Source organism: Phyllostomus hastatus, unplaced genomic scaffold (genome assembly GCF_019186645.2).
Source record: "Phyllostomus hastatus isolate PE091 unplaced genomic scaffold, TTU_PhHast_1.1 phas_scaffold_585, whole genome shotgun sequence".
Classification (NCBI taxonomy): Eukaryota; Metazoa; Chordata; class Mammalia; order Chiroptera; family Phyllostomidae; genus Phyllostomus; species Phyllostomus hastatus.
The window spans coordinates 13,786,230-13,798,648 of NW_025334037.1; the positions used below are offsets into that span (position 1 = coordinate 13,786,230).

Consider the following 12,419-nt stretch of genomic DNA (forward strand, 5'->3'; position numbering starts at 1 on the left):
TATAATTTGAAATCTCAGTATAATACTCTCTATGTAAGGGGTCTATACATGTAGTTTTCTATAATTGTTCTAAAGATATTCTGACATATAATATGCGCTAAAACAAAACAACTCCAACCTTCAGAAGAACACTTGTTTAAAGGCACAAAGGCTTTGATGCAGTATCTGTTATTAAAATAATCTTCTGTTTAAAAGTAGAACATCATCATTGTATAAAAAATGAATAGACTAGTGATGTGTGTTTCCTAGGAGAAATAAATGAAAAAAATTAGATAAATGGCACTTAATGGAAGGTGACTTTTTGTCTACACCTGGTAGAATTTACACAAATAATACAGAAAATAAAGTAGCAAGAGAATAATTTTCAGAAAAAGAAGTCTTGTTAAGGAAAAAAATAACAAGATAATTTTCTTCCCAGCAAGAATCCCTGCTGAGTGCAATATTCCCAAATGAACTATAAAACACCGATCTTTAAAACTATTGTTGGGCCAAACTGTGTGTTAAGTGAGCATTTTTAGGAAATGGAAACTGAACAGTAGTAGAGAATTCAAGAAGCTATCATTTTATACCTGAGCTGTATAAACAGTGTGACAGATAATATTTACAGTAGACTTGGTGAAGAAAAGGCGATTTAGTCTTTACAACCACCTTATTCTCCTGCCATTTCCATGTAGACTGTATTTATCAGCTCAAGGGAAATAAAATACACTCAATTCCCTTCACTTCATTTGATAACGCCCTATGGTGGGAGCTGGTAAGGCACGGTCGCCTCCCCAACAGCTGCAGCCATGGGACAGGAGGGGAACAGAGGTGTGCCAGGTAACTGCAGTGAATTTAGGCACTGAAACTTGGGTGAGGACAGGGCATCTAACCCCTGGTTGGAATGGAAGTCAGGAAAGGCTTCCTGGAGAAGCGATCAAAAGTGACAGATAAATGTAAGCCAGGCACAGGAAGAAAGTGGAATGTAATATTTCAAAGCATGAACCAAGTAAAGAATCATGTGTTCCAGGAACTGCAGGGTTGAACTTTGTTGAGGAAGATGTGGCATAATTGTGCAGATTGTGTCCCGTGTACAGGTGTCTGGGTAGTCGCACATATGGAGACTGATATCAGATCTGCTGTCCCCACCCACCTAGAGAAGAGCCTTTTTTCTAAGTCATGCAAAAGCAATGTGGTGTAGCACAGCTACGTGTGGAGAACAAAAAAGGGACTCTCCTAGGAGGCTGGAGACATGCAAGAATTAATTGGTGAAAAGCTTTATGAACAACATTGAGAAAGTTGATACAGAAATAAACACATTTTATAAAATTGTTCCTAAAATGACAAGTTTAAAGACAATCAATGTCACCGTTATTAGAATTATTAACAACCATGAATGTTAAGATAATCCAGATGGAGCTGCCAAGGGACTGAGCTGGTAGCCTCAGGCATCTGTCTGAAATTCTGACTAGGTGTGACATCAGCATTTGTAGTGTGACTTATGTGGCCTTAAGCTAACAGTTTGCTTTCTTATGCAGGCTGTATTTTGGTGAGAAGATTGGGCTGTACTTTGCTTGGCTGGGATGGTATACTGGAATGCTGATTCCTGCCGCACTGGTTGGCTTGTGTGTTTTCTTCTATGGAATATTTACAATGAATGCAAGTCAAGTAAGGTAAGCTACTAACAGGCTTATTGAAAACTGTTGGTCTTTCCTCCGATTGGACAAAAATTTTATGGTAATGCTGACTATAAAAAACAAGTAATGAGCTTCTTGGCGGCCAGAACCGCCATCTTCCAGTAATTTGCCAAAATGACTAACACAAAGGGAAAGAAGAGAGGTACCCGTTATATGTTCTCTAGGCCTTTTAGAAAACATGGAGTTATTCCTTTGGCTACATACATGCGAATCCACAAGAAAGGTGATATTGTAGCTATCAAGGGAATGGGCACTGTTCAGAAAGGAATGCCCCACAAATGTTACTATGGCAAAACTGGAAGAGTCTACAATGACACCCAGCATGCAGTGGGCATTGTTGTAAACAAACAAGGGCAAGATTCTTGCCGAGAGAATTAATGTACAAATTGAGCATATTAAGCACTCTAAGAGCCGAGATAGCTTCCTGAAACATGTGAAGGAAAAAAGAGCAGAAAAAAAAGGAAGCCAAAGAGAAAGGCACCTGGGTTCGACTGAAGGGTCAGCCTGCTCCACCCAGAGAAGCACACTTCATGAGAACTAAGGTCCCAGTTCACGTCCCCCGTTGGGGGCGTGCAAGATGCAACCAATCAGTGTATCTCTTGCACATCAATATTTCTTTCCCTCTCTTTCTCCCTCCCTTCCCCCTCTCTAAAAATAAATAAATTTAAAAAATAAAATAAGTAAAATGGATTAACACAAACAGAAAATGATTCTTAGACAGCTGCTGTTTATCTTGGTTCCACGGGTACAGGGTTTTACCATGTGGTGTAGACTCCCCCTCCACCCCTACAAAGCTGGAAATGAACAAAAGACAATGAAAGGGCTCGATTTGCTGTCCCTATTGACGTATGTACCAGTGGAGCAAATTAGGCTCCTTTTGTATGATATTGGTATCCTCTAACCTTCAATACAAGGAGTGTTTCAAAAGGCGTTAGCAAACTCTTTGCTTCAGTGCTTTATGGTATTGTATTTCTGCTACTTCTGTCATGTTATAATTAAGAACTTGTCAGACTTTCTATTCTAAATCAAGTTAAGCTTCACTGAATATCTTTCAAAATTTCGTGAGCTGAAATCTTCCATTCAAGGTGTCAGACGTGAACTTGTAGGTGTTATCATGGTGGGTTGGTGGAGAACACAGAGCTTTTCTTTTGTGTTGCTTTGTTTCAGTATACTTCTAAGCTCTTCTGGTTTCTTGTAAAGAAACAAAATGTTGAAAAGCTGAGGATTAGGTTGTATTTATTATGTTTCTACCAGCTTTGTTCAGATAAGTTAAAGCCATATTTCTTAATTTCCCTGCAGTTAACTGTAGAATTACAAAACCATCAAGTTGTAGATTATTTATTCTATGTATATGTACATGTATATATTTACATGTGTTCACTGGTCTTGTGTAATCAAATGTGGTCATATTTATGCCTGGGAGAGGATATATCTAGTAATATGAAAATGACCAAGCAGGTAGGTATGGCCTGCTTCTCAGGCCCTGGGTTTCAGGTTTAGAGCAAAGAACAGGAATCCCAACTTTCTAGTCCATCTTTTCTTCTTTGGCATTAGAATTCACCAAGAAATTGAACTTCTTCCAAAAGCAGTTGGGTCTTAAAGGCCTTCTAGACCCTCTGCTCACAACATCCTTAGCAAGGAGGGTTATTAACTCTCTGTGATATGGCAGGTGCGTTATCAGTGCCCCTTATATAATATCACAAATAGATATCATCTCCAGCTAGAGATAAACAAACTGATCCTCAGAGAGGTAAGGGACTTGGTCAGGCTAATATATCTAGTAAATGGTCAGCTAAGTGTCAAATCTCAATCTAATGTATTTTTAAAATTGTGATAAGAACACAATATGAGATCTACCCTCTTTAAAAATGTCTAAGTGAACACTACAGTATTGTTAACTATAGGCACAACATTGGAGAGCAGATTGTTAGAACTTACTTATCTTGCATAACTGAAACTTTATACCTCTTGAACAGTAGCTCCCATTTCCCTCTCCCTAACCCTGGCAAACTACATTCTGCTCTGTTCCCACGAGTTTGACTGTTTTAGATGCCTAATGTGAATGGGATCATGCAGCGTTTGTCCTGCTACTGGTTATTTCACTTCATGTAATATCCTCCAGTTCAGCTACACTGTTGCATATGGCAGAACTTTCTCCTTTTTAAGGCTGAATAATATTTCACTGTATGTTTATACAACATTTTTTATGCATTTATCTATTGATGGATATTTGGGTTATTTCCATATTTTGGCTATTGTGAATAATGCTTCAGTGAATATGGGAGTGTAGATATCTCTCCAAGATCCTGATTTCAGTTCTATTAGATAGATACTCAGAAATGGGATTATTGAATTATATGGTACTGTTATTTTTTAATTTTTTGAGGAAAGTCCATATTGTTTCCCATAGTGGTTGTACCATTTCACCAACAACATACAAGTGTTCCAAATTCTCTGCATTCTTGCCAACACTTGTCATTTTTTGTCTTTTTGTTTGCTCGGTAATAGCAATCTTAACAGGTATGAGTTAATATCTCATGATTTGATTTGCTTTTTCCTGGTGATTATATCTGATTCTAAAACCCATGCTTTCCTCATGCTTCTATACTACCTTCTTTTAAATCTACTTAAACATTTTCACAAGTCCCCCAAATGGACATCACCAAGCATCTTATTCTGTGCCTTGTCACAGAAAGCCTCGAGACCCTGGAGTGGATCCAGACATCCACCCCCAAATGGACAAATCTCTCTCTCCACCCATTACCTTAAGTGGTGGTGATTATTATTTTATTTGATTCAGCCCTTACTATGTATATCTGACATTAGAGGCAAAAGAAAAGAAAGCCACAGTTGAAGTCGTGGTTTATATTATCTGCCTCAACAAAAGAAATGAAGAAAACACTCTTGCTGGGCTCTCTTTCTCCCTCTAGTGGTGCAGTAAAAACGAAAGTTCTGATGGCCTCAAATCCCTTATTTCAGGCTAAAAAATACATTGTCAAAAGTTGTTTAATATTTTCATTATGTATCAAGTTATACTTTGATAAAATTATAGAGAATGAGTTTAATGATTCTGGAATTAAAAGTAGGATTCAGTCTGGTAGCTAGAATTGTAGACTTGCTGTTTTGTTTGACCATTTGGAAGATGAGGAAGATGGTATGGTATAAAATGATTTTATTATACCTTGTTAGTATGAGATTTCAATACAGGATGCATTGTGTCATTCTCAAAACACAAGGGATTATGAGAGCAATACCATTTCAATCAAAATTTCCTTCAAGGAGTGTGTTATTTCTTCTTGTTTGTATAAATTAGTAGTATTACTAAGAGAAGATACAATCCTCTCTCTCTCTGGGACCTTTAAATTGTGTGTTTTGCCTGTTTCCTTCTACTTCATATGGACATCCTGTTTAGTAGAAATAGGGTGTGTGTGAAAGTGGGAAGATGATAGTGTGTGTAAGACCTATTATATCATCATCACTAATAAGTTAGTTTTTGGTAAGACAGCTTTTTTTAAAATATAAAACAAATGTATCATTCTTTTAGATATATTATAGTTGATGGAGAACTGGACCCAGAATAAGAAAAAACTAAATTCAGTTCCCTAAAGTATCTACTGTTAGCTATGTGATCTCGAGCAACTCACTTAGATGAAATATCAGTTTGCTCTGTGTTGTGGGGATAACTCCCATTGCAGGAGATTACAGTGAGGACTGAATTTCATGAGCATGAACTCATCTTTGCTCACTGCAAAGCACTGCATGACTATGTAGTATGCTTCCTTACTGTTTACTCCTACTATGGCTTGAGAATACACACATCCAGCACTTGACATGCACATGAATCTGTTTTTGCTTCATTTGAGTGCAGACATTTTGGAAAATTGCAATTCTCACTACAAACACCATCAATTAAACTTTTATTTTCAGGCATATTTTCAAAAGCCTTGAAATTACTTTCAACATTTCCAGAGTAGATTTACTTAAAAACAAGTTACTCAGGTGATACTCAGTGGGGAAGAACCATGTGTGACACATAAAACAAAAACATCTTGAAAATAGATGGCTGGAAACTCTCAGGCTGTGAGGCTTTTGAGAAGTTCCTACTGATGCCCTACTCCTTTCACAAAGTCAACTATGATGTATGCTGAGATGTTTTAAAAGGTAGTGGCATAAAACTGAAGAGAGATATTGTAAAGTTACATTCTAATACAGAATATAATATATATTTCAGTAAATAAAATCTATGTCATGTCAGCATGACACTGCATGTCAAAGCACAACAAAAAAAAAAATAAGGGAAAGGAGAAGAAAGGGAAGGCAACAAAAGGGAAGGGAAGGAAACGGAAGGAAAGGGAAAGGAGAATCAGCTCCCTCAAATTTCCAATGGACATGATCCTCAAATTTCCCATAGTCTTGCAGCTGTTCAAGGCCTGGTGGGTCCACTCGCGACTCAGGGAGACAGGAGAAAATGCTCAGTGCCATGGGGGTGCTTAATATGCCTTTATTCATGGGTGGGTGAGCCAAGCATGCTACAAGCTGTGTGTCTCTCTAGTGAGAAGCTCCTACTTGTTCAAATACTAGAGACACACAAAGCCAGCCTCAAGCCAAAAAATTATATAACATAGCATGATTCTGCGCATGTGAGCCCACTTCATCTTGTGGGGACCATTTATCGGACACAGTCTCAAGGCTATGAGAACACTACTGGTCAGGCCCATTCAAGGTTATAGGAAAACTGCTTTCCTTAGTTACCCAGACAAAAAGGGAGCCAGACTGCCTCCATTTACTCTACACTAGTAGACATGATGCATTGATTTATTGCAGTGGGGATTATGAAGTTGTGTGAATTATGGAATCTATTTATCTTGCTGATTCTAAGACTGTGAGATTCAGTGGGGAAGGGTAATAAATTTGAGAAATCAAAATAGTGAGCTGTGATACAGTTAACCACTTCCAAGCCTGTGAACTTGGTTAAAATTCCCTTGGGTGTAAAAGTGTCTCCGTAACAAAACCCCACAAGTGTCTCCCAAGTGTAAAAGATGGCCTATGGTCATTACATTGTCTAGATAGAGACTTCTCAAAACAAAGAAGCAAACAGGAAGCTCTGTATCACAAATACCCTAAAAATTCAAGTTGGAACCCTGGCCCATGTGGCTTGATTGGTTAGCCTATACACCAAAAGGTTGTGGGTTCGGTTTCTAGTCAGGTCACATACCAAAGTTGCGTGTTTGGTCCCCAGCTGGGTAATATGCAGGAGGCATCTTATGGATGTTTTTATCTCACACCAATGTTTCTCCTCTCCCTTCCTCCCTCTCTCTCTCTCTCTCTCTCAATAAATATATATAAAATTTAAAAAGATTCAAATTGGAGCCACAGTCTTAAGTTCTCCCTTACCTGGATATCATGCCCCATCATTTCCTTTTCTTTTGTTCTTCTCTGTCTTGCTGGTTCCCACAGGATTGATTGTAGGAGCTAAGCACCTTCCTAAACATGAAGGTTTATGCTTTCTTTTTTTCTTCTTTGATTTCTCAAGCCAAGAAATTTGCAAGGCTACCGAAGTCTTCATGTGCCCTCTCTGTGACAAGAACTGCTCACTACAGAGACTCAATGACAGCTGTATCTATGCCAAGGTGAGTGTGGACCCTCATGTGTCCTTCTTGAGCTCCTGGTAGTAAAAATGACTTCATTAAATTGCTTTTTACCCAAGCTAAATGTTCCCAAGGGTTTTCACAATCCATATCATTGACAGTGGGATGAGATGCCACTCCATGGCAATTACAAAAATGCATATATTTTTATTTGAACATTGTTGTCTCCCTTTGTTTTTATATATTGATTATTGCTATTATAGACTCAAAGTTTTTCTTGGAATGATGTCTAGATTCTTTTTAGGAAATGATGATTATTTTTATTGGTAATGATTACATTTAAATCTTCCATGAAGACTCATGAAATTAAAGTACTTCTAATTTTACAGAAAAAAAAATAAAATGACATACCAAAAGTTCTCAGATTGCTGCTGATTAGAATCACCTGAAGGTTTTTTAAAACTCCTGAAACTCAAATAATCCCAGAGCAATTAAATAGAAATCTTTGGATTTGAAACTTAGACATCAGTATATTTAAAACCTCCCATGTGATTCTAACATTCATACAAGTTTGAGAAACTAAACTTCACAATTGTCACTGTTTATTTATAAAATAATGTTAATAAATTATAATTAACGTATAATAAAATGTACCTATGTGTGGTGTATAAATTGGTACATTTTGGTTATATATGTACACCAGTGAAATCATTACCACAATCAAGATAATGAACATATCCATAACTTCCAAGTTTCTTCACCAACTCTGATCTGTCATCCCTGCCTCCCACCCTCCCAACTCCACCACAGTACTCAGGCAACCAACTGCTTTCTGTCATTATAGTCAAGTTTGTGTTCTCTAGACTTTTATGTAGATGGAATCCTAGAGGATATGATTTTTTTACAACTTCTTTCACACAGCATAGTCATTTGGAGAGTCATGCTGTAACATTTATCAGCAGATTATTCCTCTCTCCTGCTGAGTTAGCATTGCATTATATGGCCATACCAGAGTGGGTTTATCCCATTCATCTATTAATGGGTTTTGGGATTGTTTCAAGTTACTACCATTGTAAATAAAGATTCTATGAACATTCATCTACAAATCTTCCAATAGATAAGTACTACTGTTTCTCTTGGGTAAATACTTAGGAGTAAAGTAGCTGGATTATACGATAGTTGGAGATTCAACTCTCTAAAAACTGTCAACCTATTTTCCAAAGTGTGTGTACCATTTTACATTTTTGCCAACAGTGTATGAGAATTCCAGTTTTCTATATAGTCACTACCCCTTAGTATGGTCATTCTTTTTAAGTTTAACTATTCTCATTGTACTTTAGTTACTTGAAAATAATTTCATCTTTTGGGGTCTTGATTTTAAAATCTGTGACATGGGCTCACAGCAGTGTTCTGTCTAATACCACATCCCCAATAAACACAAGATCTTTCTGTGTGCTTTACTCAATGCACTCTGTATAATGTGAGCTTCCAGTCTGGCAGTGAGAATAGGCACTATTTCTGTCTCTGAGCTCCCGACACTGTTACCTCTGATCCTCTCAGATGTTTCTTTCCTCAGGTAGCTTCCTCACATACATGTTCACTGGGCACTGTCTGGATGGCCCCTCTCTGCACCCTACCAACTCTTTCAGTGTAGTAACCTGAGGCACTCATAATACTCACTCCCTCTGTTTTCCACCTCTCCAGGGTCATCAGCACTCATTGCCTAACATTCACTATCTTGAAATCTGTTGTTTATATATTTTGTGCATTCTTTGGTTGTTTCCAGAATGGGGGGTAAAATTAGTCACTGCTATTCCATCTTGTTCAGAAGTAGAAGTCTCTATACATTTACTTTTGACAAAGCTAGGTATAAAATCAAGAGACACTTAATATTCTACTGCAAGACCAAACTTGGTAAAATTAGCTTCTGAATTATATCTTGAATACATGGCATAGAAAAAGTCTGTTTTGTTTATAATTTCGTTTCTGACATACACTTAGTTTTGAAAGATGTCCAGTGTCAACACAGATGTCTCATCTTAGGAAGCATTTCCTGCACAGTTTTTGTAAAAGTCAAATGCATTGGAGTTTTTAGATGTATATACATATGTCGCTCTCCCAGCCCATGCATTTCAAAGACATGAATGACTGCCTTAGGGACACCAACAAATCCATACATATGTCACTTCTGCTTTCACTCAAACAGATTTAAGGAGCTACACTGGCATTATCTGAACACTAAGCATCCATATAAGAAACACCCACATCTGGCCGAGTGATAAAGCAAAGAAACTGTCCAAAACCAGGGGCTTTTCTCATCATGCAGAATCCTCATGCCTCCTTTTCCTGGTAGAAAAGAGTATGTTTAGAGACAATTATGACTCACATTATATGAATATTTTACATACACCATGCTGTATCTCATGGATGTATTTCTAAAAAATTAATGTTTTAATGTACTGAGTTAAAAAATAGCTGAGATGCGTGAACAAACTTATCAAGAAAACAATGAGAAGCTTTTTCAAGGAAAATCTTGCATAAACTGTGACCAATCATGTCCTTGCAACCCAAGTGTTGTGAATCCTGTGGCTCTTTATTTACCACTTCTTTAAAAGCATGGCTGCTTCTGGAGCAGGCAAAAGCCACTATTTCTTAGTACCTTTTCAGTCCCCGTTGCAAAGTCTGTGTTGGAACATTCGAAGAGACGATTCCCTGCAGTAGGTCACTTCTAGAGGAAAGCAGACAGCTGTTCAGTGGGTGGTGGCAGCAGGTGGCTCTGTGGAATGCCTCTGCAAACAAAAAAGCTGGATCCCCCCACTGGGTGTAATTTTATAAGCTCTGTAGGAGAATTTCTTTATGGTCTTTTTCTCTTCAGTACATAATATATACTGATGACCTACTGATGATTGTTATGAAAACCAATTTTTACAACATTTTTAGAAATCTCAAGCCTTAATAATAGTAGAAGTTTAGAGCCACATAGGACATCTTACACCCATCCACAAACCATCAAAATGAGTACATCTTTTGTATAATGATATTTTCAGTGATGCTATGATACAGGAAAATACATCCTGCCTTTATCTGTTTCAGCATATTGTTTGCAGCATGATCCAGGGGTTATAGTTAAAATGCCTGTTGCGCGTGGGTCACCGGCCAGCAGTGACCACGGAACGCTGTGGATGGCTCGACGATAAACACGCGAGAAATAACAACATGCACAGAGACAGACTAGTTTCTGTGGGGAAGTAGGGACAGAATGGCCACCCCCCCTAGTGGGGAGCGCGCTGATTTACCGTCCATACCTGCTTTTATTAGGCTTATTTTGCATAATAATTCAGGTAAAGTACAGTACTCATTAGGGGAAGTAAGGGACTACAGAAAACAAAGAACTCTGCTGGTCTATTGAGTTGGGGGTCAAAGAGCTGTAAGACTGAGGAACAAACTAACTTCCTCCTAAGACCCTTCTCATTCAACTGAGAGCATTCTAAACAAAGAAGGTTTCACAGTAATTTACATGTTCTTTCTTAGGCCTGATCACCCCCGGGAAATCCGCACTTCTCAGTACCGAGCTGTACTACCCTGTCATTGTTTCAGGCTTAGGTGGAGCAAGGGAACTAGGTAACCAAGAGATAAGGAGATTTTCTCCCAGACGCTGAGAACTCAGGCTATGTCAAAGCCGAGGAGCGAGGGTCCATCACTCCCTTTTGCTGCAGCCCCCCACCCAAGTCCTTCTTTTGGGGAGCCTCCCAAAGTGATCGTGCCTGGCTTAGGTCATTCCCCCGTGGGGAATCTTACCCATCTTTGGCTAACCGACCAAGCTTTTGGGGGTTCAGTCATGAATAAAGCAGCAGAAGCAGCATTCCTGCCAGGAAGACAAGCTTTTGTCTCCTTGCGGGCTTACAGTTCCAAGGGCGTTCCCTTAGCCTTAGCTAGGCGGGGGTTTCAGCTTCTGATACCAGTCAGGGCGGTTCCCAACAAATGCCCATTTACTGCTCTCATTGAGCAACCTCTGAACTGTAGACTGAGCAAAGAAGAATGCATTTTACTCCCATTCCCCTTATAATGATGTTCTTTTGTTTTGTCCCTAACCATCTCCTCTCTCTGGTGAGGTTAGTGTCCTTCTTTTTTCTATAGTGGTGATGGTGTGTATTTGACCACCAGACATATATTGTTTTGACTGTATGCATTTAATCTCTCTCACTAACTTATAAATACAGTGAGGGCATTATGCAAATGAAAAGAAGCAAAGGTAAACTGCATTTACACTTTATTAAAATCAAACAATTCTTGCAACCCTGAAAAATGTATTCAGTAACATCATATAACTGTACATTGTTCTTTATAAAACTTCAGGTAATGTCTGATTCAAAAACACTTGCACTATATCCTACATGTCAGTGATTTAGGAAACTTCTGAAAAACAACTTAAGATGAAATTCATTGCCTCTTATAGCCTCTCTGGGGCCATGGTCAATTCTGACATATCAGAGAGTAGGGACGGCACTGTGATATCGTGCCATTGGAAGTCTGCATTTTGCAACTCCTTCAGTCCTGTATGTTTTGCTAACAAAAAGTACAACTGGGTATCTTCAACTGAAAAGCTGACTTCTTACAGTTCACTCAGTAGCTTGACTTCCTGTGTCCCACACAACTACTTCCTCGAGGTGCTAGAAAGGTTTCCAAGCAGAAATGAAGTTGGAGCTCAAAGGGAATAACAAGGAAGAGAGAAGAAAAGGGGGAAATGCTGACCCTTTGTCTCTCCCTATGAGACAATCGCATGAAACAGTTGCAGGATCCCTGAAATGATCTCATACCTAGTATTTACAAACTATGAAATAATGTGATTCTATTGGAAAAAAATTACAGGACCAAAATGCAAACCACAGTCACTGGATTGTTTTAACCAACACTGTGACTCATAGTTTTGTTTGTTTCCATTAAGGTGACATACTTGTTCGATAATGGAGGAACTGTCTTCTTTGCTATTTTTATGGCAATATGGGGTAAGTATGTTCTTCCATTACTTGCTTCCTATCCCTCATTCTCTGAGGCTGTTGCTGTGTTTCTTCATACACACACTTGCATGGACACACACACCATGAATCAATTCAGTGGAGTCTCTTGCTTTGGTTGCCCTCTTCACACATTCATT

General features: G+C 38.5%; 1 protein-coding gene across 2 annotated transcripts in view; it reads left to right on the top strand.

Annotated features, from left to right (window-relative positions):
- ANO3 (anoctamin 3) overlaps positions 1-12,419 on the top strand; it is a 288,737-nt gene that overhangs the window by 214,470 nt on the left and 61,848 nt on the right. For both annotated transcript variants that reach the window (XM_045825477.1, XM_045825478.1), the window contains 3 exons: positions 1,518-1,652; positions 7,210-7,306; positions 12,210-12,270. In XM_045825477.1, coding sequence (XP_045681433.1) covers positions 1,518-1,652; positions 7,210-7,306; positions 12,210-12,270 — 293 coding nt within the window. The remainder of the gene's footprint in view (positions 1-1,517; positions 1,653-7,209; positions 7,307-12,209; positions 12,271-12,419) is intronic.